The sequence below is a fragment of the Pollicipes pollicipes genome, unplaced genomic scaffold (genome assembly GCF_011947565.3).
Source record: "Pollicipes pollicipes isolate AB1234 unplaced genomic scaffold, Ppol_2.1 Scaffold_3447;HRSCAF=4054_pilon_pilon_pilon, whole genome shotgun sequence".
Lineage (NCBI taxonomy): Eukaryota > Metazoa > Arthropoda > Thecostraca > Pollicipedomorpha > Pollicipedidae > Pollicipes > Pollicipes pollicipes.
The window spans coordinates 151,578-177,228 of NW_023596297.1; the positions used below are offsets into that span (position 1 = coordinate 151,578).

General features: G+C 53.6%; 1 protein-coding gene and 1 long non-coding RNA gene across 3 annotated transcripts in view; one reads left to right on the forward strand and one right to left on the reverse strand.

Annotated features, from left to right (window-relative positions):
* Nucleotides 1–774: 774 nt before the first annotated feature.
* On the reverse strand, nucleotides 775–3,818 carry LOC119091975 (uncharacterized). 2 transcript variants are annotated; one of them, XR_005093477.1, is made up of 4 exons: nucleotides 3,673–3,818; nucleotides 1,685–1,910; nucleotides 1,321–1,383; nucleotides 775–830 (listed from the first exon to the last, which is right to left on the reverse strand). It is a non-coding gene; the product is annotated as an uncharacterized LOC119091975 (long non-coding RNA). The 2 variants fall into 2 exon arrangements; XR_005093476.1 differs by lacking the exon at nucleotides 1,685–1,910.
* A 262-nt stretch (nucleotides 3,819–4,080) lies between these two features.
* The window catches only part of LOC119091443 (protein tramtrack, alpha isoform-like), a 44,591-nt gene continuing 23,020 nt past the window's right edge, over nucleotides 4,081–25,651 (forward strand). The window contains exons 1-3 of the mRNA XM_037214238.1: nucleotides 4,081–4,215; nucleotides 14,920–15,376; nucleotides 15,506–15,717. Of these exons, the coding sequence (XP_037070133.1) occupies nucleotides 14,938–15,376; nucleotides 15,506–15,717 (651 nt within the window). The 5' untranslated portion in view covers nucleotides 4,081–4,215; nucleotides 14,920–14,937. The remainder of the gene's footprint in view (nucleotides 4,216–14,919; nucleotides 15,377–15,505; nucleotides 15,718–25,651) is intronic.

Below are 25,651 nucleotides of genomic sequence, written 5' to 3' on the forward strand. Positions count from 1 at the left end.
ACAGCGCGGCGAGATCGGAGACGTACAGCGGTGCTGCTTGAGCATAGCCACACGATGCGTCATAGGCAAATGACAGGCACGGGCGCCGCGGCAAACCAGGCAACGGAACTGACCTCGGGAAGGGGCTGATGATAATCAGCATCATACAAATCAATGCTGATGTCCCACGGCCTACAACTGCTGCTATCACTGCATATATATTCAGTCTCAGCACCACTCACCGCTACAACCCACGGGTCGGTCCATCACGGGACACCCACGCGTACGCTCAGAGCACGCGTGACGTGTCCACGAACGACACCAACGTGACGCCCGCAGCGCGCTACTCACGCCGTCTGGGATCCACATGATCTTGGTGGTGGGGTAGGGGTGCTCGAAGGTGGAGCGGGCGGAGAACTCGCCGGCGTTCCTCGTCCAGCTGTACCACCATCACCTTATTGTTGTACTCCTCGAATGAAGCTGCCCACGGCCAGCCTGCGGCATGGAACCGTCCGAGGTGAGGGCGTGAGGAGATGGATGGGCGGTCACGTACACAAATCCACCGAGACTGGGGTCGCAGCTGACCGACCTCCTTGGGGAGTCGATGCCATTCGATCGGCACTGCGGCAACAGCACACCAGGGAAAACACAACGACCTTGGAATCACAAATATCCCCATGCGGTGTCCTCTCGACCCGCATCCACAACTGACCTGAAGCGTTTGTCGGGCCGGACGGACCAGTTCATGCTGTACAGCGTCCATGGCGCCCGTACTTGTAGATCTCCTTCCGTTTGGCTGGTGCGAGCCGTGGGCCGCCATTGTGGGCAGGCCCGCGGAGGCGCCCCGAAAGCTGGACGGACACGACAGCCCTCAACACCTCCATCACCGATCATCCGGGCGTTAAGGCGACGTATATGACACCTCAGCTGGACGCTGGAAGTACCGGTAATGCCAGCAACAAGCACAAGCGAGCACTAACCTCCTTGGGGTGCGGACAAGTTGCGAGCCATCCAAAACTGTTTTATCAGTTTGCTTTATCTGGGAAATTGCATTCAAATATTTTTACAACTAATACAATGCTTAGAGGACATCACTTGACAATAAGACAAAACTATATCCAGCTGGAAAATTAAATATGATGCTCCATCATACTCATCACATAATCCGTCACATCTGGCAGCCCAACATTCAACTTGCTCTGCAATGAATGCAAAGTGACTATTAAAATTAATGTTTTAAAAGCACTTGTCATGTTTGCAGTTTAGAGATGGCCAGAATCCAGTCTGCAAAAAGTGGCACAAGGGTTGGCAAGGCACATCAGGCAGACCAAGATTGCTCACCAGGCGGACCAAGCGTGTGCCGAGCAGGCTCAGTTTAACGCACGAACGCGGACGACAAGTGCGCTGAAAGATACCGAAAAACCCACGACTAGTGGAAATGCACAGCACCATTCAAACAAGCTAAACATAGCTCCCAAAACATGCAGGGAGTCACTTATTGATGAGGGGATTACCATCAATGTTTCATGGCATGGAGGATAGCACTGTCAGAGCAATAAACTCAGTGTATGTCTTGCGACAGTTTGTCTTCTTCAAAGGGTCTAAACAAAAATTAAAAAACAATGTTTTTCAAAGGCTCAAAAAGGTTCAAAGGGCTTAGAAAAACAAAATATGCGCACACAAGCGCAGGAAGAATAAAAATTACCTGTAAGATTGGTGTTCACAAATGACAAAATATCACAATTTTGTACATCCTTCCATTCTGTCAGCTTATATGTGTACTGCATGATCAACATCTCAGGCTTCAGCTGCTCTTGGAAGGATGCTATTGCACCATCTTTTTATAACCCCAAATATTTTTCAAAGCATTTATGAACTTGGTATGTCTTTGTACTATCTCTCTATGTTTGATGAGCTTCTGAAAGTGTCTTCTGAACAAGTGTTCTCAGGTAATCACATGGTTATTCCCAATGTGCACTATGCAGACTTGTGCCCAATCCTGTTTCAGTACAACTGATTTGGATGCCACCTAATGTCCGGTGGGTGACGTGGTTAGGCTGCTGCCAACAAAATATGACAGGAATGAAGATCACCTAGACTTGAAAAAATGGGTCAATGTTGGAAACAAACTAGACCCCACCTGAGTTGAGGCAGCAACATAAGCATGACACCATGTTTTACCCATGAAGACCAATAGTAAGTGCACAGTTAATTAACATAGCAAATTATCTGCAAGGTTATGGAAGTCATGTCCTTTATAGGTTCCAGATCCCCATCTTTTAATAATTTTGGTAAATATAGAATGCTTAAAACACAACTACAATTTCCTTATCATTTGCATACTCCAATAATTATTGTCTGACCATCACAGTCAGGACTTGAATGCTTTAAGCCAGTGTATTGCTGCTACTGCAAAAAATCAGAATATAAAGTTTGAGCATAATTGGGCATGAAACTGGTTCAGCATAATGCATATGACAATTACAGAGCAGGTCATAAATGCAGCTGCAGCAAATAAAGTCTGGCACTGCTGGTGTGGGTACTGTCATGGTGCACAATAAAGCAGAGGATAGGTAATGTCAGAAAGACTGTGCATCATAGCAAAATACAGCCTATAGTGAGTGTGGCATGATTGTGGATCACATACCATTAGAGGTTGGACTTGGCTCAACAAATCACCACAAAATTATTTCAACCATAAAATATCGCCATGCAACATGTGAGTGTTCTTAGTTAAAGAAGAGACAGGCTGCAATCTCTTATTTCATGGTGTTTACACTACATAGGTAGCCACCCAGTTTATCCCTGTTTATAAAACAACTTGTGATCTGTCCTTATGTATGTATATATAGATAATGGCCTATGTCAATATCATGTGGTAAAATGCTGTCCTATGGTGACTAGTTGGAGGGCAGAGATACTGGATGTACTGAACAGTAACATGTTTTAAATCAATGCATCCAAGATATTAAGCACATTTTTTGCTTCAAATAGAAGATGGGTCATACATACCTAACAGTGCTAGTTCCTTATCACATTTTGCAGCATTTACTAATTCCAGTATGATAAAAATAGTGTCCGTTATTTCAAAGTTCTATTACATGCAGACCCCATTGTGTACATACAGAAAACTCAAAATGCTGCTGTTGTATGAATTCAGATTGAATTTGCACAGGCCTAATTGTATCTTATGCCAATTGTCAGAATTTGCATTCCATCTTTGTGTATCTGCACCATTGCTCTAGGGGCTAGAATGCCTCCTTGGGATATGACTTAGCCTAGCACTATCCAATCTATTGGCCTAAGAACATATCACAAGTTGAACTTAGTACCTACAACCTCACACACCAGCATAACACTTAGCAAAGATGTGCTAAATTTGGCTGGACAGAATCTGTTACTAAATAGATGGTCACTTATCAGCTGAATTTGTTTCATTGCGGCAGAACTCCTGCCAACCATTACAGCTTCCCCAGAATCACACAATAGAAAGGACATGATACTGTAACCAAATAACAGGTATTGCAGCACTGGCGAAATGAAGCATGTGTTTACACTAGGAATACCAACAATGTTTACACTGAGCGATCTACCCAATAAGCGTAACAGTGTGGAAAAAGGAATTTGATACATGGCAGCCTGTTCAGAATCGGCTTACACTCCACACCGCAACTTTGGTAATACCACACATACCTCTTTTAAAACAAACGCTGCCTTTTGACCCTTCCTATGTCGTTTGCATCTGACACCACATCGCTATTACCTAACCAAAAATAAAACCGCGGACCAACTTCCACCATAACCACACCGAGGGGCAAATGCAGCGCTCCTCCATGTTTGTCGTGTTACAAAGCCTTTAATGATTTTGTGCAATTCAAGAATAAAACTGGTGTATTTATAGATACAGATAATTTCTTGAAATTAAGTTTTGATAAGCACGTTTTCAGGTCTGCGTTTAAAATGCTATTTATCATATTTTAAAACAGTATTGTGAGCAAAATATCAAGCTATAGTACTATCAACCACCCATAGATGACACCCGCAGCGGCGTTGCTATGACAACAATCGTTGAACAAAATTCTATTGCCCCGGTGGTGCGCCGCTGGAGGAGCACGCGTCCGCACAGGTTGTCGGCTGTTGGGGGCGTTACCCACGCGGCCCTGGCTGCGTGCTCCACTCCGGCGCCCATCGCTGAGGCGGGCTTGTCAGCGATATCCGGTGTCTTACATTCATCAGGTCAGTCTTCGTCGATTTCTGACCGGGCTTCGTGGTTTTCAAATCAGCTGATAGATCTATCAATCACTTTTAGATGAGCCGGTTGACGGTAGGGTAATTGTGGCCGGTTATGGCATCGCGTCTCCGTAAATGTGTTAAATGCGGTGGAAGATATTATTGGCGTGTGCGCTTTTGCCGCCTCCCGATATCTGCCGTGTCATTGTCCGCTTGCTGTCGCATATTTGTGTCCGGTAGAGATCCTGTCTCCGTGCCTAAGTATGTATTAGATATTCAATCCAACACATGCCTTCCTCTTAAATTGTTAAGGGATGCGCTGAATTGGATCTTGGGCACATGCGGCTAGCGTTGCGAGCGAATGGGCCCGGTCGATAAGATTGCATTAAATGAAAGTGAGCTGTTAACCCTTTCGTGATCCTTAAACGCGTCGAACGCCCCGAGGGCTTTCGGAACGGAAGCCCGATTTAATGGCGAAGGGGTTCCATGCTTGATGAATGCTGCCCCTTGTTTACAATAAGTACTTCAGACTCATGTGAGCGTCGGGTCTCGTAAAGTTTTACAAAGCACGGGCCATGGGCGCAGCCGACGCAGGAAGTGAGGACACTCTCCCCCCCCCCCCCCCCCCCCGTAGCTTTATATATTCATCTAATATGCATATATAGTTCTTAACTATGCTAAGTCGGCGTGGTGTGCCCCCACTGAAATCCCCCTCCTCAAAATACTTTGGTCTGCGCCTCTGCCAGCGGCCACATTTACCTTGCGCGCCATTTCCGTGTTGTGAAAGACCGCAGCCGACAGCGCATTACTGAATCAGTTGAGCCGCCAGTAATTTAGAGCTAGTTGCTTGTGTGTTCCATCTCGCGTCCTGAGCAATACCATCGCAATTCGCGAAAGTTGGCTCCCAGTTCTTGCCAGCCCCAGCGAGTATGCAGTTGTAAAGTGTTGTACTGAAGACGTTCTCCGAACTCGTTATCTAATCGCTTGTCTTCGGTTAGAATTATTCTAAATGCACGGGTCCAGCCATAAATGGGGTCGGGCGGTGCATGCAACTTAAGCAAAGCAATTCCGTAACTTTGCGGAATTGCTTAAGACATTGCAGGCAAAGGTCACACTTAACCTCGATGTACCCTCCCCCAACTTTGGACTAGTGTCGAAGACACTGTCAGATGCCCTCATAAAATATTTCTTAACAGTCTTGCCATAGCGCAATTAAGAGCATTGTAACGTCTTATCGTCAAACGCGAGTAGGAACGATGCCGTATGAGGGCGCCGTGAATGCAACTGGTAGCGTATGGTTCAAATGTTTTGTTTCGGGTGTATTGTGCCTTTCATTTGACATAGACATTATTAGCATTACGCTTATGTAGTCTTCGTATTGTTAAATCGCAAACGAACTAACAATGTCGACTATTAAATGAGAAGGCGTATATTGCGTGGACGTGACGCCCTCCGACAGTAGTGGCCACGTACCACTGATGTGCCGGCTTCCCACAGCATCCATGCCGAACGCAAAACTTTGCAAACATAGTGCAGCGCAAAGGGCGAATGTACTGCACCCATGTGCCCGAACATGAACTTATATGCTCCTCAATTTCCACAAAGTGCCACTTTGAGCCCCTTCCCGATTTTGCCCATATAAATGCAAGATGCACATGTATCAGTTTTTTGTGTTTCAAAAGTCAGTGTCGAATATCAGAGGGGAGGTCAGGCTGTTCCTTCCAGAACCCAGTTTGGTCCCTCAGCCGTGATATGGCCCCACCAAATCCCAGAGTAGTGGTCACACTCATGAGTCCCAATGTCTTGAACGGGCAAACCACAATGTTGTGAGGATATTGTTGGAGCAGGGGCGACAACGGCCTTTTTTTAGGTTTCTGTATGTGACCTGCTATGCACCATAATATTAGGGATGTTCTCCCAAAATAGAATGAGCCCGACAGGGCTTCCTTCCGTTTTGGACCTGAGCAACCTGCTTGCCGATTTGCCTAGCTGGTGGCTTGCTGGTTTTTTCGTTGACATTTTAGCGACGATTGATAAGTGGAATAACCCTGCGCCAAATTGTCGGGCGATATCTTAGGCTCCGCCTAATATAACAAGTTGGTAGTTCATACTAACGCGATCGGTGTCGGTGCTAACAATTAGCCATGCGCTCATTTCGTACGGAAGACTCAAGCGGTGCGTATTGTAATTACGTTAACCTTCTCCGACATGGATTAACAAAGACGCAAGATATACTCAATCTTGGGCTATGGGTTAAGTTCTTTGGGGCTTCGGCGATTCACCAGTAAATGACCTCATTTGGGGGGGGGGGAAGGGGAGAAGGCCATCCTAAAAATCTTACCATGCGCTGTAATTTATGGCACTATCACGACCGATGTGGTTTTTAGTGAACCTGGAAGTTTTCAGTCGCTCCTAAAAATCATGTCTTTGAGGTATAGCGTTTCGTAACTTACATGTTGTCGTGTTTGAGCTGAGCTAAGGACATTGTCACGCCTGCCAAACCCCAAAACATGACGTTCAGCACCGCACGTTATATCCGTCTTGGAAGCCAGGTAAGGCGTTAGGCCTCCAAAAAACATCTTTGAGCGGAATGCGTAACAAGTTACGGCAGTGAAGCATATCTTTATAATGGTGTTTTAGTCCTTGTCCCGGCAGAAAACGACGCTGAGAAGTCGCAGTATTTCGGTTGTTTGAGATGTGTTACTTCGCCTCGGCTGACACCGCGGATGGCGAATATGCTCCGCTCCGTGTTACATCGTCGGACAAGCCGGCACATCTTAGCCGCAATTGCCCCAATCACCCGCATCATAACTCAGTAATCTGATGAGATCTTTACTCACAACAAACTTCCAACATTGTCTCCCCAAAATTTCGCGATTTAAGATCGAATTTTTCGTGAGATATAGGTACGGTGCAGCCACTGGTTTAAGAGCATGGGAGAGCCTGTGATCTGTGCTGTCATGTTCCTGCTCCGTAACCCCTGGTGAATATTTAAGGACAGACCATTGGCGTCATATGGAGAGGGGACGGGGACGGGTAAGGCATATGGGTCACCAGTCACGATACGCAACGCGTATGTACAGTCCAGTCACTTTAAAAGCGCTGAGAGCAAGCAAGGCCTGTGAGTTCTGGTGCGCGGACCCTTCTGTAATGCGGCTCTCTATGGTTTGTGCATAGTTTAAAGCCTGGCACTATCCTCAGAGGCACGACACATATTGCCAAGTTGAGTTTTCCTCCGAAGTTGCTGGAGTGGAGGTCGCTGGTGGAAGCGTGCATGCGTCCGCCGCCGATATCACCGGACCGACTTTTTCGTACCAGCCTTGGGCATGTTTTATTTGGACGCGTCAGCACGCGATGCCCGGCGGCGGAGCCGGCGAGCCGTCCAACTTCTAGTGGCTACCCGAGCGGGAGTACATATCCGCCAAAGGGGAAAACAATCGAGACTACCGATGTCGACTGCATTTATGGTATTTTATTGTACTCGCGTTTCCGGCGGAATTGGGTCTCAACAATGGGCCTCGCTGACACAAGGTCATAGCGGCGAACTATTCGAGCCGTAGGTCTCAGAGGTCAGTTGTTCCACGACATAAAACAGCCTGTGTCTACACGCACGCACGAAAACGACAAACCAGCATTGTTTCTCACAAGTGAAATCTCAGGCTTGAAGAACGTTAACCGTGGATGGCATCATCAATCACCTAGATATGCTCTTCATTTGGCCTCTTGAAATCTTGCGATATCTTGCTGCTGCCGCGCGCAAACGCCCATGACGCATTTGCCAAGCGACCAAACACTTGATTCCCGGAAAGAAGCCTAGGCCGAGGAGACCGGTGACATGGGATCAGCGCGATTCGCTGCCACTTCCACTGCTCCCGTACGCGCACGTTTAGGTCCGCTGGCGACGTACGGTCAAAATCAGAGCACGGGTCGGCTAGATAAGGGTCATATGGGGCGAGATTTCCTGTCCTCGGCCGGTCATCTGACGACGACGTCGATGGATGAATGCTGGCAAGCGTGAGCCCAGTGCGGACCGGGCTTCACTGCCGCTGATCGGCAAGCATGTCGTGTCGTACTGCGGATGTAATAGCTGATTGCGAGGAGGTGGGCCACGCACATTTTTCCAACATGTTCTTGAATTATATCAGCATTTGTGATTGAACACCCCTCCCGACAGGCTGTCACGGTTTTACAAGCTAATTAATGACATTTAAAGGTGCCTGGCGCTATTTTTATGTCATCTACATGTGCATCTATTTATCCGACACGGTTTTCGCACAAGGTTGCAACGTGACCAAAACTGGTCTTCCCCATTCGATTAATATGATAGGGGTTGAGTTTGCAAGTTGCAGAAAATTGACGCAACACCAGGACCCAGATCTGGATAACCCGTGGCGATATGCGTACAACACGGTTTGGGTGAGAAAGGAATGAGCAGTCGTGTTGGCAAAAATGTGCCTCACTGCGGGGCACGGAACTCTCGAACACGGAGCTGGTCACGGACGCTGGACAACACACCGTACATTCGCCGGTTTGTGTTTTTTTTTGTCAGGCCGTGGCAACCGGAACGGGTAGATTTGAAATCATTTGCGCAGTGTAGTTGATTGCACGTTGTACAAATTACCCACCCAGCTCAGTCCTGTCGTCTGAACCTAAGGGTGCCAGCAGTCGACTGGGAAGTGACCACTGTCGACTTGAAAAGCGTCTCGAGAAGGCATGTTGCCGGGTCGGAGCTGCAGAGGCTCAGACGCACTGGTCGTTGGGCTGGTTGGCCCGGTTACTTAGAGTACTCGACCGCACGCCAACTGTGAAGTGTTTTCATTGGACAGGCTCAGATTCGCCTGGTTTGAGTGATCGTGGGTTAAGTTTAAAGCGAACTTGTATCAAGTCAAAGTTAAGCTTAAAGGACTAAGAATGTGGGTTACCGCTCACCACCGGTCGCTACGTGGGTCCCGACGACATCCTGGCATTGCAGTGAAAGGGTCCCAGTGACTGAGCAGCTATAATTGCACCTTAAATCGCACACAAACGAGCCTTTCCGTTTCCGGCGAATGAACGAGTCGAATGACCAGTATGCAGTTCTTGAAGCGCCGGATCTAGACCGAGACAGATTGGTCATGAAAACCATTCGGGTGTGTGACCAGGGTGGCAGACCCCGCGGTCATAGAGGGGAGCCGGCTAGACCTTTAGGAGATTCCAAACATGCAGCGGTATGACAATGCTTATATATTTATTGCTGAAGCCTGAGTCAAGGTTGATGAAAATTCGGATAAATGTGTACCAGGGAATATGTGGAACGGATTTCGGTCCACAAAGAGCTTCGGTTTTGGCGTCTGCAGGCGGATTTTGTTGTAGGAATGCGCCTCCCATGAGTTGAAAGTGCCAGGGCAATGATTGATGTCATGAGGCATGGCCTGTATTGCCGGGAGCTATGTCTGCGGTCGGTTGCGCTCACCTGATACAAGTGACCTTCGTTTTCACTACAACTTTGGACTATAAATTGAAAGAGGAAAATATAGGCATGCATCGCAATTTTAGTTCCAGTTATAACACTACATAGTGTATCGATATTGGGCACACATTAATGCGAATTATCTGACAATGAGGCAACCGCGGCAGACAAGCCAGCAGAAAACTATCGTCACGACAAATGACATCAACCACAATCAAGCATTTTCCCCGCATATACTGCCTTAAACAGGGCCGCTGAATTAGGTTTCGTCGCATGTAGGCGCACACTCGTCTGAATCTCTGACTGAGGCGTTAAGAGACATGATAGTGATATTCAGGAACAATGGGCTGGATGAACTCAACTGTTGACTGGTCACCGCCAGTGGCCTCTCAGAAACAAAGAAGTGCCACTAGTAATGAAATCAAGATATGCTGACTATGCACCAGACACGCCTCTTGTACCAGTTGAGAAAGCACAACGTCTGCGTTATCCATTCCAAACCTTAAAACAAGTTTTCTACATTCTCAAGGTCTTTAAAAATAATCCAAATTCTTACTACATATGATGAGACCGAAACAACGCGACATGCGGCACTTGGACAGGTGTTACTGTCAGAGCGCTACGTAGCGTTTAACTTGTATCGCAGAGCGCCCACTCCCCAGTAAACGGCTCGTCTGACTCCTATTTTAATCGGGGGCCTGCCGGCAAAGTCGTTCGCCCCAGCCTGACCCGGATTCCTCTGTCCAGCGACGCCGGGCCTGAGCTCCGCGGCGCGCATTGCTGGCATAGCGCTGTCCCACGGCTCACCGGTCGTGGCGCCCGTCGCTCGCTCTCCCGGGTCGACCGGGCCGTCCCACAGCCAGCTGCCGGGACGGTCCCACGATCAGCTGCACTGGCAGACCCATGACCAGCTGTCCCGACTGACCCACGACCAGCTGACCCGACCGAGCCACGACCAGCTGTCTGGAAGGTCCCATGACCAGCCGACCGACTCACCACCAGTTGTCTGTACTGTTCCACAACCATATGTCCCGAACATCCCACGGCCTGCTGCTAGGACGGTGGCGCGATCATCTGCCCGGGCCGCCCCACGACCAGCTGATAGGGTCGTCTCACAACCACCGCAGAGCCGACAGCACCCGCTGCTCGGCTCGCCGGGCTGTCCCGTGGTCACCGTCACACGTGGCCTGCTGACTGGGCCGTTCCAAGGCTTTCGGCCGCTCGCATCCATTATAGACTTTGACCTTGCTCTTTCTAGGATAACATTTAGCAGGGGAGGAAGCGAACATCGCACGTTGGAAGTGCGAGCGCGGTATTATGCTTTGCAAAAGTCTTCAGGCGGCCCATTGGCGAGTGGCAGTATGTCTCGGAGCCGTCGCATCCCCAGATCTGCCGGGTGCCGGTGCTCGCCAGTACAAACATGAGTGCGTCCCTGGAAGGACTTCGCGATTGGTCAAACCTGGTCGCTGTCTGTCCCACTTGTTTAGACTAGCCTACTTGACCTTCTGGGAATTCGCCATAATGGATCGCAGATTCTCCGCCTGCCAGTGTCATCTAGCGGTGTTTATCTAGCGGTGTAGAGCAGGCCGAATACGAGACTGTGACCGATGGTTCGATGTTAACCAAGCGGAACATTTTCCACTTCGCCTTTAGAGTGCGGCTAAATTTGCACCCGTGAAAACCGCGGAAGCCTCCCAGCTATCGCGCTGGCCGTAATGATATGGGCAGGCTCGACGGGTCAGACAGAACAGGCGCACCGGTGGTCAGAAGACGCTGGCGTGCTTGGAGGCCTGGCGTTGACCTGAGGTCAGCCGGGCAGGCGGCGTGATGGGCTGGACCGAGCCCGTCCTTGTCCTTGTCCAGCTCTGCTCCGTCGGCAGTCAACCCGTCACGCCCAGACTGTTTACACGGAGCCGCTGTCGCATAACACACACGCCGAGTCTCGGCACAAAAACGAAGCCATTCATGTCTTTAATCGAAGCGGATACATGGCCAAGGACCGGCGGGCGGCACCTTTGCAGAGACCCTGTCAGCGTTGCTCGTGCCGTGGTCTTTGTCGAGTTCGGTGGATATAGCCGAGGGTGACGACACTATGATCAGTGAGATGAGATGAAACTTGCCCTGATTTTCCAGGCATGGGGCGTCACGTACAGGGAATATGCTTGCGCAAGACAGTTATATGGAAGCCTGTCGGTTGCCCGCTAGAAGCGCGGAATGAATTCCATCTGGTATGTTTACCTGTAGAAACGATAAAAAACTCGCCTTGGCTCGGGTCAGCCTATAGCTTCGACGCAACCTCTGCTTCAAGGAATATAGACTGACATGCATGCTTCTTGCTAATCTTTTCCATTTTACAAGAAGGTCAACGTTCTGACGTCAGGTTAAGCCACAAATCCGACTGAACAACGGCAGCATGTCATGCTCTCTTCTCATGACTGTTGGGAGCGACATTCCACTACCTGACGAAGTTAGGAGACAGTGTTGCTGCTTAATTCCCACTCCCATCCATTTTAACCGCATCTGCCAGTGGTACGGATGAGTCAACAGACTTAACTTTCTCTAGCAGAGACACGTCGCACGTAAAATCCAAAATACAACACCTTGATTTGTACCGAGTCTTTCGCATAGCGGCTTCGCAGACAACGAAACCCCGAGCGCTGCCGTGCGTCAGTGGGCCAGTCGGCGCGCTCAGATGACGCGCATGACACGGGCGAGGCCGCCGTCACCCGGGAGCGGCGCCAGAGCCCCGGCGGGGCGGCACGTCCGGCGGCGGCGGCCGGCTCGGGCGGCGTGTCACCGGGCCGCCGGCGCCGCTGACGGCCGCCAGATACCGGCCGATGCTGCTCCCTCGGACGCGGCGCGCGGCCCCTGGCGGCCGCTGTCGCCGCCGCCGCTCCCGGCCGCCTCTAATGTGCACGCCAATGATGTATGGGCGCGGACCGGGCCGGCCGGCCGGCCCGCGAGGCTGCGCCAGTGTCAGCGACCTTGCCCGGCCCCGCCGCCCCGCGTAAATAGGCCGGGCAGGGCCGTGGCGGGACGGATCAGAGGCAGTGTGGGGACGGTCGAGGCCGGGACAGGTGACGCGCGGGGACGTGACAGGCGATGCAGGGGACAGGTGACGGACAGAGTCCAGTCACCAGGACCGGCAAAGAGCGCCGACTGGGAGGGGTGACGCACGGGAGTAGGGACAGGAGACACGCGGGACTGGGCCCGGTGACGAACCGGGATTGTGATAACCGACGAACAGAGACATTCTTCGGAGACTGCCTCCGTTGTGGCAGGAACTTGCGGCGAGTAGGGATTGGCGCAGACGACAGACTGAGTCTGGGACTGGTGACGGACGGGTCTGAGACGGGCGTCGGGCTGAGCTTGGGAGCTTCGTACTGAGTGGGACCGGCGCCGGACTGAGCCTGGGACTGGTGACGGACGGGTCTGAGACGGGCGTCGGGCTGAGCTTGGGAGCGTCGTACTGAGTGGGACCGGCGCCGGACTGAGCCTGGGACTGGTGACGGACGGGTCTGAGACGGGCGTCGGGCTGAGCTTGGGAGCGTCGTACTGAATGGGACCGGCGCCGGACTGAGCCTGGGACTGGTGACGGACGGGTCTGAGACGGGCGTCGGGCTGAGCTTGGGAGCGTCGTACTGAATGGGACCGGCGCCGGACTGAGCCTGGGACTGGTGACGGACGGGTCTGAGACGGGCGTCGGGCTGAGCTTGGGAGCGTCGTACTGAGTGGGACCGGTGCCGGACTGAGTCTGGGACACGCGTCGGAGCGAGTCTAGGACAGGTATTGTGCAGAGTCTGGGGCAGACCACGTACGAGGATTGGCGCAGAAGACAGACGTACATGTTCTCTGCAGGTGGTACATGACTCGTGCTGGAAAAGGTGAAGCCCGGGGGTGGTTGCTGTTAGTGAGACAGGCGAAGTACAGGAATGTTCCTTGGTGGTGGGACAGGGGCAGTTGGTCTCTGGCGGCAGGGCAGGCAACGGGCGGGGACGGTCGCGGGCGATGAGCAGGCGGCAGACAGGACTGGTGCTGAGACAGGTAAGCAGAGGCGCGAGACCGGGTGTCACGGCCAGCCGCTGGTCTCGACACGCTGCACACTGGCCGACGTCGTGCCCTGACCGACACAACACGGCGTCGCGCTTGGTGCCATCAGTCATGTACCCGATCAAGGGGACGCACGCGCCCGATGCGAAGCCAACCGCCGATGAAACGGCCGATAGTCGGCGGCGAGTCTGTGGAGCTGGCGGCGGTCGGCGGCGCCCAGGGCCGCGGCCGGGGAAGGCTAGATCGGGTACATTCCTGTGGGCCGGTGACGCGAGCGCGATATCCGCCGGCGCGCGCGGCCGCTTCTGAAGACGTAAAAAAGCCCAGATCGGTCAATTACGCCGCCCGCTGCTGGGGCACGTGCACCGGGAATGCCGATGTGTCGGACGGCCGGAGCCGGCCGCCCGCCGCCCTCAACGCGGCGTTTTTTTACGGATCGGACGTGGGAGATGGCCGGACTGGGAGTATTGGCGTAACTCGTCAGGGGTCGGTTGGCCCTGTTCCCGTGAGTGGAAAGCAGTGTCGCCGAGGGTGGAACTTGGCTGCTGGTGGGGTAGTGACTCGACGGCATGGACACGGCAGGCTATTATATGTCAAAACCAGGGCTGCACCTTATTGATGGGAGGCTTTACGACTTCATGACGGAACAACGGTCTCATGTTAGAGTTTCGACGCATATCCTGTACGCCAGACAAGCTCAGTCCGTTACATACGGCAGGCAGCCGCTATTTCCGGTGGTTTTGTGCCAACTTAAAATCGGCCTTCCGTCTGCGCTATTCTGGCAGATCGGCCAAGTAGTGTAGATATACTTGGTTTACGTGGAACGTTGCCGAATGAAATTCACACCCCCGTTTTGCTTACTTTCCGATGCAGTTTGTAGTAAAGGCCATGCATTTTCGAGAGATGATGAAACGCTCTGAGTCGCATTTCCGTCGCTGCAGATCTTCAAACGATTTGGGTTTGTACTTCCCGACATGCTCGCACCATTGAGTGTTCCATTTCGCTCGTTCGCGCGCTCTGCGCACTGCCTATGTGACAACCAACACGTAACCGATGGTACCAAGTGGGGAACGTTATTGTTGTGATGTCAGGTAGAAAGTGGGCGCTGTTACTTTGGTTCTTTCAGCTCTGTGTAGTGTGAGCGTCACGTGCAGCACGTGCACGGACGTGCACCGCACGCTGAACATGACGTGCATCGTCGGTCTTCGCAGAGCGCGTCACGCCACGCCATGGCCGCCAACCAGCAGTTCTGCCTGAAGTGGAACAACCACCACAGCAACCTGCTGAACGTGTTCGAAGCGCTGCTGCACACGGAGGCGTTCACGGACGTGACGCTGGCGGTGGACGGCGCCTCCATCAAGTGTCACAAGATGGTGCTGGCCGCCTGCTCGCCGTACCTGCAGACGCTGCTGGCCGAGCACGTCACCACGCATCCGATCGTCGTGCTCAAGGACATTCGCCTGCACGAGATGCGCGCCCTGCTCGAGTACATGTACCGCGGTGAGGTGAACGTGGCGCAGGAGCAGCTGGGCTCGCTGCTCAAGGTGGCCGAGACCCTCCAGATCAAGGGTCTGGTGGAGGAGGGCCGCTGGGAGCGGCACAAGGTCGAGGGCGGCGGCGCCGAGCGCGCCACCATCGAGCCGCGCCAGCCGTGCCCCGACTCCAACCGCCGCTCCCCAGAGCCGTCGCCTCCGCCGGCTTCGACGCCGGCACCGGCGCCGCCGCCGCCCGGCCTCAAGCCACCGCCGCCACCCGAGCCGCAGCAGCACCCGCTCCACCCCGCTGCGGCGTCCTCAGCGGCGGCGGCGGCGGCGGCAGCAGCAGCGGCCGCCGCAGCTGCCGCCGAGCTGCAGAAGAAGAAGCGGCGACCGCAGGAGGTCTGGTGCGAGAGCAACCCGATCCTGCGCACGGTTTTGGGCCATGGCGGCATGTCGGGCCTGGACGTGCCGTCGCTGATGGCTGCCGCCATGGGCCGCGAGATCATGGACCGCGAGTTCGCCGACAGACAGGTACGGCGCTGCGATGGAGGCTGGCTGGTACTGGGTGTGTTAGGGGCTTGGACGGCACTGGCTGTATCGAGGGTTTCGCCGGTACTGGGTGTGTCTGGGGAATGGGAGGTGCGGGACATTGTAAGGGCCTGGCTGGTTCAGGTCTGCACTAGGAGCCTGGGCGACACGGGACTGCGCCAGGAGCCGGGCAGGACGGGTCTTTACGAGGGGCCTGGCCTGTGCGGTGGCTCCGTCGGGACCTGGCTGATACGGGTCTGCGCCAGGAGCGTAGGAAGGCGGGGCTCTGTCACCGATGGGCTTATGTCGAGAGTACCACGGGGCTCTGTCATCGATGAGGTTATGTAGAGTTCCACCGAGCTCTGTCACGGATGAGGTTATATGCAGAGTTCCACAGGACTCTTCCACCGATGGGGTTATATGCTGAGTTCTGCAGGCTTCTGTCACCTATGGGGTTATATCGAGAGCTCCACAGGCTTCTGTCACCCGTGGGGTTACATCGAGAGCTCCACAGGATTCCTTTGCCCGTAGGGTTATATCGAGAGCTCGACAGAGCTCTGTCACCCATGGGGTATGTCGAGAGTTCCACAGAGCTTTGTCACCAATGGGGTTATATCGAGAGCTACACAGGACTCTGTCACTTATTGGGTTACACTGAGAGTTCTAACGGGCTGGTCGGACTAAAGTTCACCTTCAGTCAGTTGGTTAACGAGTACGGGACACCGTCAATGGTCAGGAATCCTGACGGGCTGCCAGCTCAAGGATCAGAGTGGTGGGCATTTGATCTGGATGGTGGGCATTCGGCAGGCTGTCAGGGCTAGCTCTGCTGATAACCAGATACTTGCTGGCAGTTACACTGTTAGACGATGCATACGATTATAGGGCCGTATCGGAAATTTCAAAGCAGAGCGGGTTTTGAGCGGTGGTCAGTGAAACTGGACATGGACGCCGGACGGTGACGGAAACTGTATTCCAAATATCTACTAGTGCTGACGTGCGGTCTATTCTGGGAAAATTCCCCAACTTTTGTGGAGAGTGGCTTGGTCTACAGCCTCGCACATACCCGACGATCTCACGAATGTGACAGTCCTTTTTCTGATCTGAGCCGAACTTGCCGAGTAAATCTGAGCTCATTTTCACGACATAGATGGGTCGTAAAATTTAGAATAAACGAATTTGAGATGGGCGGATGGGAGATGGACGTGTGATTAGATAGTTTGAAGACATTGATAGGAGCGAGAACAAGCTTCTACGATTTGTCTAAGCCAGTCTTGGCCGTCCAGTCAGGAGCTCACCCACCGACGGCTCTGTTCCCGTCGGCTCGTCGTGGATGTCCCACACTCGGCCTTAGCCGTCCGTTCAGGAGCTGACCAGACCGACGACTCTGTTCCCGTCGGCTCGTCGTAGACGTCCCACACTCGGCCTTAGCCTTCCGTTCAGAAGCCGACCAGACCGACGGCTCTATTCCCGTCGGCTCGTCGTGGATGTCCCACACTCGGCCTTGGCTGTCCGTTCAGAAGCTGACCAGACCGACGGCTCTGTTCCCGTCGGCTCGTCGTGGATGACCCAAACCCGGCCGTAGCCTTCCGTTCAGAGGCCGACCAGACCGACGGCTATGTTCCCGTCGGCTCGTCGTGGATGACCCAAACCCGGCCGTAGCCGCCCGGCCAGGAGCTGCCCAGACTGACGACTCTGTTCCGGTCGGCTTGTTGAGCATGTCCCACACCCGGTCCCAGCCGTCCGTTCAGGAGCTGACCAGACCGACGACTCTGTTCCCGTCGGCTCGTCGTGAATGTCCCCACAACGGGCTGATCACTTTACGCTGGGCAACCTTGCCTACGTCAACCTCTGCCAGAAGAGCATCGCCTGAAGAACAGACGGCAGTCGTGCCGGATCTCGCCGGGCCTCGCCGGCTGCGGTCGGAATGGCACGGCATCACTGGCCAGCCGCCCTGACCGCTCGGTTGAGACCCTCACGGGCATCCGTTGGCCATACCTGCCCGAAGCCCACTCCTACTCTGCCCTTCCCATCCGTTACCTTGCTGCTCACCGTTCTCCGGGATTTAATTAAGAGTATACATCGTGACTGAGAGTACCAAGGCATCGTGACTGTGATTTCGGAAGTTGTGCTTGTAGATTTACCAGCCCGCACGGGTAGTTCCAAAATGCGTGTGTGGAAGGTCTTGGGGTCGAGCCCCGCTGGAAGTTTTGTTGTCCCTGCCCCGAAAATGGGCGCGGAGATTTCAGCGCTAAGGAACCGGTAGGGTTGAATGCCTCGTTTAAGCTCCAAATTACTGGTACATCTACCCCAGCTGTAGCCATTGTATGGGCGCGTTTGGCGAAGGAAAAATTATTCAGCCAATACCTCTCTGGCCGGTAATTATGTTCGGAGATTCTCCATTTGCGTTCGGCAAACCGAATTTCCCCCCCCCCCCCCAGTTTCGTCTTTCTTGCAACATGCATAACCAACGGTCGTAAGAAGGCATGGCGAAGAAAGGTGCTCCGTCCCTACCAGGCCCTGAAAATGATCCGGGATTCTCCCATGGCACGGAGGAGATCTGGGACAGTGCCTCATGTTGGCGGTGTCTTGCGCCGTTCTGGATAATTTTCCAACATTCCGGACAATTCTCCGAGATCATCTGCAGTCCGAACGTACCCTATATCGCTGCCCACGGCATACCCGCCCTGCGACGGCCTATGCTGATCACCCCAGCAGCGGCGCGGAAGCGCGGACTGCCCGGGGCGCCGGCGCCGGCCCCGCCGCCTGAGCGGGTGACGCCGCCCACGCGACGCCCCTTCCTGTGACGTCGCATCCCGCGCCACTCGGCCGCCACCGGAGCCGCGCCGGCCGCTGCTCGGCCGGCACATACCTGCTCCACTTCAGCGGACCGGGCCGGGGACGGGGACGGAGCGGCGCCCCCGGCCTGCGGCGCCCGACCGCGCCCGCGCTCCGCGGGTCGGGCCGCGCCGGCCCGCTGGACCGCGCGGCTCGGTCTGCTGCGGGTGGGAGGCTCGGCGACGCGCCGGCCCCAAATCGTGCAGTCGCTTAGTGCAATGGTCAAATGGGGTTTTAAAGTCGCTATCTGTGGTCAGTCACCAATGTTTTGTTATTCGAGAATCATGGTTTGTGTCCACATGGAGGAATTCGGTGCGGTTTTCCATTTTTGATCTTGTTCTAGCGCTAGGAGTACGTACGGATGGGCTGGGCTTGAAGAAATTGGTTTATCAATAGGTGTTTCTGTGTTATATGTGTAAAAAGCTGTGATATGCTCTCCTGATAAATATGCTTTTCTGGTTGTCAGGAAATTTTACATTACGCAGCAGTGATTGTGCCCGATTTGAGACTGGTTTGGGTGCTTAATGGGTGCTAATTTGGGTGCTGGATTGTACTTGGAAGTGCCTCTTTCTTCTTAACGGTGTTACGGCCCATAGCCAAACGGCCGAAGGCGAAATAAGGAAAGTTGCCATATTTGGCTCCTTAAGAAGTCTTTTCAGTTAACTAGCTGCGCCATGGAATCGTATTTTTTCTTTTCAGAGTAATTTAAGTTGGAAACCTTTTATGTACGCAAAGTTTCCTGAAACAAACACCAGCGCCCCAGCAATACACCATCCATAAGAACCGATTAAGTCAACTAACTGTTGTGGATGCAATTTTATGGCCCGCTTGTATTGTTTTATTGATGTTTCCCAAATCATGCCCCTAAATGTTATGCACAATGGCCTGTATAAAGCTGTCGCTTTTGCCGCACATTTAGACGACCACATTTCATTTACACTGTGACCCTAAATGTTATGCACAGTGGCCTGAATAAAGCAGCCGTTTTTACCACATGTATAGACGACATTTAGTTGCAGTAAAGCGCAGCTAATACCAATTTGTCTGTACTGGAAACTATGCTCTGCTGCTTTCCTCCAGATTATATCTATTTAGCTTAATCCAAGGCGATAGCGTGGGTTCAGGGTCAAGTCATCTAAAATGTAACACTCTGTATAAACCACGCGACTTCAGAAATATTAACGTACCATCCATAAATATTGCCGTTGCTTATTGCCGCTGGTGGCCGTTATACTCTACTCCAAACCGGAAACGACACACATCTGGCTACCGGATGCCGAAGGCCGCGTCGCACGGCGGGACATTAGATGCAGCCGGCATGTGTCCCCGACCAAACACATGGAGCCCGCGTGTGAGCAGAGGGAGGAAACATACGGCTCTCGGATGCACTCCGTCCGTGCCATTATACACAGTTAGACTGGCAATAAGGCCATAAATGCTATGACCATGTATCTCGGCGAGTTATGTCGACCTACATTGCTTCCATCAACAAATGCCGCTCTGTAGATGTTCCGCCGAGCTCCACCAGATGGTACCGGGACCCGCGGATTGCCGATGTTCCGCCCTGCTAACACCACCACTGAAGACTATGTCAGTACCCTGCGCCCCTGTAGGCCCAGCCGTGACTCCACCGACACCCCCTCTCGCGCCGGCAGCCGTGCCGCACCTCTTGCTCAGCTTGCCTGCCGCGCCGGCTGATGCCGTTCGTCGTGTCCCGGACCGCGTCGTGGTCCACGTACTTGGCCGTTTCGCCGGGGGCCCTGCGCTCGAGACGCGCCTGCGCCGGCCCCGTCGACCTGGCAGCCACAGTCCGCACCGGCCCCGTTGACCCGGCGACCGCAGTCCGTGCCGCCGTCACGTGTTTCCGGCGGCTCCTGTTGTACGGATTGGCAGCGCGCCACTGCGACCGGGCTGGCGCGGCGCGCCACTTCCGGCGCGCGCTCGGCAGATCTGCCGGCGAACGGCCGCCGATATCGGATGGTGTTGCTACCTGACACAGCTTTGTGTCGCATGGCCCGGCGACACCGGACACCCCCCACCCCCGCGTGCTTGCATCGGCCCCTGCATCCGCTGCAGGTGCCGCGCAGTGTCCTCGGCTGGCTCTCGCGCAGCTGCGGGGCGCGCCGCTGCAAGGCCTCGTCGCCGTGCAGGTTTTTTGCAACCTGGTATATACCACGTCGTACATATGCCACATATGTGTTGTATGAAATGCAGGAGATAAAAATGCGTTGAAATACGAACATCGGAATACGTTGAATTGCGTCGTTCATTATACCCAAAGCGTTCTCGGTTTGTTAAAATACCTCTGCATAACCCGTTATCGTTGACGCCAAACACTACGTGAAAGTACGTCAAGTAGGTGAAAACATATGCCTCCGGCTTGTTTGTTCGCTTGCATCGATGGTAGGTAACCGCGGTACGGTTATGTTGTGCCGCACATGTTACCTTTGGTTAACTCCTCTTTCATGGAAATGCGCGATAACTGACCTGGAGTCGACAAGACCTTGACCATCCGCGGGACTGGATGTTACCACAAGTGCAACGTCCGTAGACTCCATATTAAGGTTCAGAGACATTGGTTGGGGATGGGGGAGCTCTAACACATCACATGAACCCCTTGTGATTCACGGAAAGTTCCACCCACCTGTGATACCCAGACATTTGTGAGTTTAATTGTCATGCGAGTCCCTCCACGAAGCTGGTTTGACATCCCTATGCGTGGTATTGTGAAAGGATTGACTCATTTTCTTATCTGATTGCCCATGTAGACCCTCGTGGCCGGATTTTTTTGGTGAATGGGTTCACCAACGTTCCGTGTGGCGGCCACATAATGTCGCAATCATTCCTGCGATAAGCTGATTCTTCATTTCGTCTTGAAACATACATATAATACCAAACCCATTTCTTAGTTACCTATGTCGATATTGACAATCTTTCTCTTTCATACGTCTCCGTTTTCGCGGCCTTTCCTTCTTGTGATGTTCCAGCAGTGAGAGCACGTCCGTCTGGGTGCACTAATAGGCCACAAAGACGTTAACCGCGAGCTGACACGAGTTTGCAACACCCAAGATATGCGCATGTCCAGTGTCGTAGCAGCCACTGATGAAAGCTGTAGCTTCGTCTTCGACTACAAGTGTGATTAAGACATAAGCCATAGTACTTGCGGGGCGTCATATAGAAATGTGCATGTGGAAGGTGCAAGAATAAGCTCGAGCATCCAGCGTCATAACAGTTCGATCGAAAGCAAAAACGTCGTTTATGTGATGAACATAAAGCGCTGTTTTTTAATCACGAAAAATGGACATGCAACGGACTGATGCGATGTTTTCGACGGCTAGTGGATTGAGCGACCCGGAATCAACGCGATTTCACTAAGAAAACAGAAAGACATAAGAGGATCAGGCCAACAAAGAGCCACAAGAGGCTGTCCAGGTTGGCTTACCTCAGGTCCCGCTCACATCCTCGACACTAATCTTACCACCTGAATTGCCTGAATTGGCCTGAATTGAGTTTGAAAGTTGAAATGTGCCTGAATTTAGCTGGAATGGAAGGAATGGGCAGAATATATATATATATATATATATATATATATATATATATATATATGTTTATATATACATGCTTACTTTTTCATTCGGTTGGATAATGCTCACCGGTTTGTCATTTGTCACCTGGCTGTTGCCAACTAGGCGTCTTCCTGGCTGTAGGCGCTCGTTCGAAAGCGCATTGAAATGCCATTTTTGCACAAGACAGCCACACCTTTCCTCCCAAAGCATTGACAGCGGGGAGCTTATGTAGCTAAAAAAATAAGCCCATCGTCGTTTCCCACACTCATTGCCTGTTGCGATAATCATGTAAATCAATTTGCATTGTGTCACCAGCTTCATACTGTGTTGCGTGGGGCGATACCGTCGCGGTGACTGCCGCTGTGGTGGTTTCCTCCCTGTTGTTCAATGCAAGAAAGGACAATCCCGGCTCCCGTGCTCCGCCGGCGCCACAGCGCTTTGAATATCGTCAGCAAACGCGAGCGCCGGGCGCATTCCCGAGCGAGTCGCCATTACCGTTCAGATCTCCGCTAAATTGCTTTACGGCCGCCCCGATACGCGTCGGCGCGATGGCCGGCGGCGACTGGCCAGCGCCAGCGTCCCATTCCGGGGGTCATCGCTCGCCGCGTCTGCGTGCCCGCGCGCCGCCCGATTTACATAGTGTCCGGGCGCCCGGCGTGAAGCGGCGGCCCAGTGGTCACGGCCGGCCGCCGCCCGGCCGCCGCTCGTTAGATCGGGCGCCACCGCCGCCGCCGCCGCAGTTTAGCGTGCCAGCTCTTGCAGAAAGGACGGCGGAGCGCGCGGCGCGACGTTCCGGCGGCGCGCAGTGGTGCCGCCGGTCCGGCCCGCCGAATGACCTGGCCGGCCCGCGGAACGGCCGCAGGACAGGACCGCGGGCGGCCGGCGGATGCAGGGCTGGTCGGGGTTGTGCGGACCGCGGACCTGGTCCGGTCCGTGGTCCAAGGGCCAGTTGCTGTCGGGTCGGGGCTGGCTGACTGGCGAGAGCTGTCGGCAACTTCCGCTCGCTTAAAGCGTCACCGTTGGGTTAATGTGACACCTAGCGGAGTGAGTTCAGGCACGTGTTGCAGACCTCAATAGACCATCCGAATTCAGGGCCGGCTGGTGCCACTGACTGGTCGCTGGCTTTCCTTAGTAAGACCTTGTTTGTTATTGATGGTCTGTCGCACGGGTGTGCTGTGGGGCTATTGGCTCCGAATGTAATTACAAACGAAATGGCGGAATATCCGTTATTTTTGCGTATTCGGGTGCGCTACCGCGGCTGCGGAGCGGTTTTTGCTTATTGTGTTCGAGCAGGAGAAACACGTCTTTCAATACCTCACATGGCAAACGAACACACTGGATAAGCAACCAGTCTGTTTTTCCCGAGATTACCATGGGACGTCGCCCGTGTGTGGCCGGCTGCCAGGTTGCGTGGCTGCCGGTGTCGCCGCCGTTCTGGCACCGCAGTGCGGCGAGCGGCCGCCGCCAGGGTGGTCGCCGGTCGTGATCGGGCGGCGCTGGCCGACGGCGCGCCCGTGCCACCCGCCGCCGCCGCCGCCGCCTGTCGGTTAGCCGGACTGCAATCGGCCCGCGCCGGTCGGCCCGGCCTCGCCCCAGGGCGGGTCGGGCCGCGCGTGGGCACGTGGCGCGCTGGTCAACGCGAGGGTGCTCACCTCTTCTCAGGGCAGATTGACCCGGGGTGTCGGGATGGCCTAGGCTGGACCCAAACGGGATCGGGGCGGCCGGGCTGCCTCGGCATTGATCGGCACTGATAATTTGATAGCCCTCTGATAATGTAGATCTATGTCTCTCGACATTGCCACTGGATCAGTAATGAGATGTGTCCGCTTACGTCCGCCCTCTGAAAGAGTACTTGAGAAATGCGGACAGTCCTCCCAGCGACTCGACTAATCACAGCGGCATGCCTCGAGGGTCCTTAACTGCGCGCCGGCGAGGCACGTTTACGAGGCCCGTCCGCGCTGTGCGGACCACCCTCCAGACCTGTCGCTGTCGGTCCGGACCCGGCGGTGTCGCCCGGCCCGGGCTGCGGCGTCCCGGCGGCCGCGGCGGCCGGCCGGCCGGGCCAGTATTTGTAGCGGCCGGCCGGCCGCAAAAACTGGCCCGCTGGTGCGAAAGGAAGAAGCTTGTTTGAATAATAACGCAACTTGCAGTGTGGAAGGCGGTGGCGCGGTTTTGCGGTCGCCCCGACGCTGTGTGTACGGGCATGCGATGGTGTCGGTCTGGGCTCGTGTCGGAGCGCTGCGGCGGCCGCGCACCGGCGGCTCATGGGCCGTGTTAGTCACGGGTGGGACAGGGGTGCAGAGCGGCGGTGGGACAGGGGTGCAGAGTGCCGGTGGGGCAGGGGTGCTAGGCGCCGTCGAGTTGGCAGCTATCAAGCCACGCCGCGCTGGGATCGGATGTCAGCCTCCTTGCTTCAGTAAACAAGCTTAAGCTCCACCATATCAAGCCAACCGCACAGCACGCGGCAACGGCCTAGAAGTGTTCAATGACGTCATGTTGTGTTAGCAGTAGTTATGGTATAAAAGCAAATTGACAAAAGTGCGGAACAAGTCGTTTTCTCGTTGGCTGCCCAGTAATTACCTGCCCTCCCGTTTCTTTTTATCTGCGTGATAATGCTAATTTGATCGGCGCGTTATCTCACAGAGCACGCCACCCATTAGATTTATTGGTTTATATATATATCCGTGAAGCGGCGTTTGCTGTAGTCTCTTCCTCGTTACCCTTTTAATGCAGAGCACTTTTTACCAGGATGGTTCGTTATCATTTAAAAAATGTTTCAGGTTTGGCATCCTAATGGTCTGACTGGTCATTTTAGTTGGCGGTACAGTTAATTGAAGTCCCTCCAGCTATGCTAACGGCTGCCAAGTGATGGCATTCTCAATTCACTGAGCGTGTCGGCTTTTCACAGTTATTCGTGTAGCATATTTCGGGCAAAATGGTCAGAACGACCGCTTCTGCGTCCGACAAGCCGGCTGCAGCTTCTGTTCGTAAGGTTTCGGCATTGTGCGATGCGCTGGGTTGGCTCAATATAATGTCTGATTTGCGACAGTTCAGAATGCCAAACGAATAATTATTCCGTAGTTTCAGAAAATATTGTATGTGAGAGGAAACAGCTTGTCAAAAGCAATGTAGATGAGGCGTTTCACACCCAGTATATTATGATGTGGCATGGTAATAAAGGAGTGGAATATTGGGTCATCTTTCTATGCTGCATGTCGCATCCTCCCTTTTTGCATGCGGTAGCAATTGAACGCTGCGATATTTCTGCGAAGTTTGCTTCAACATGGGTCCATTTGGCGGTGAGTACGCTACAGATCTGCAGGCACCCACATCATGTCAGTACTTCAGGCCGTGGCACTGTGAGTTGACATTGGTACTGTGAAACTGTCAGCTGGCACAAATTGTCGCCTTGCTATAAAACATCTGGCTGGAAAACGTCTCCGGTTAACCTAATCTCTTTAATGCTGCTTGGGATGGGGTGTTAGAAATGAGCGCGGACTTTAATTGCGGTGTGTCGGCCAAAAAATACGGTCGCC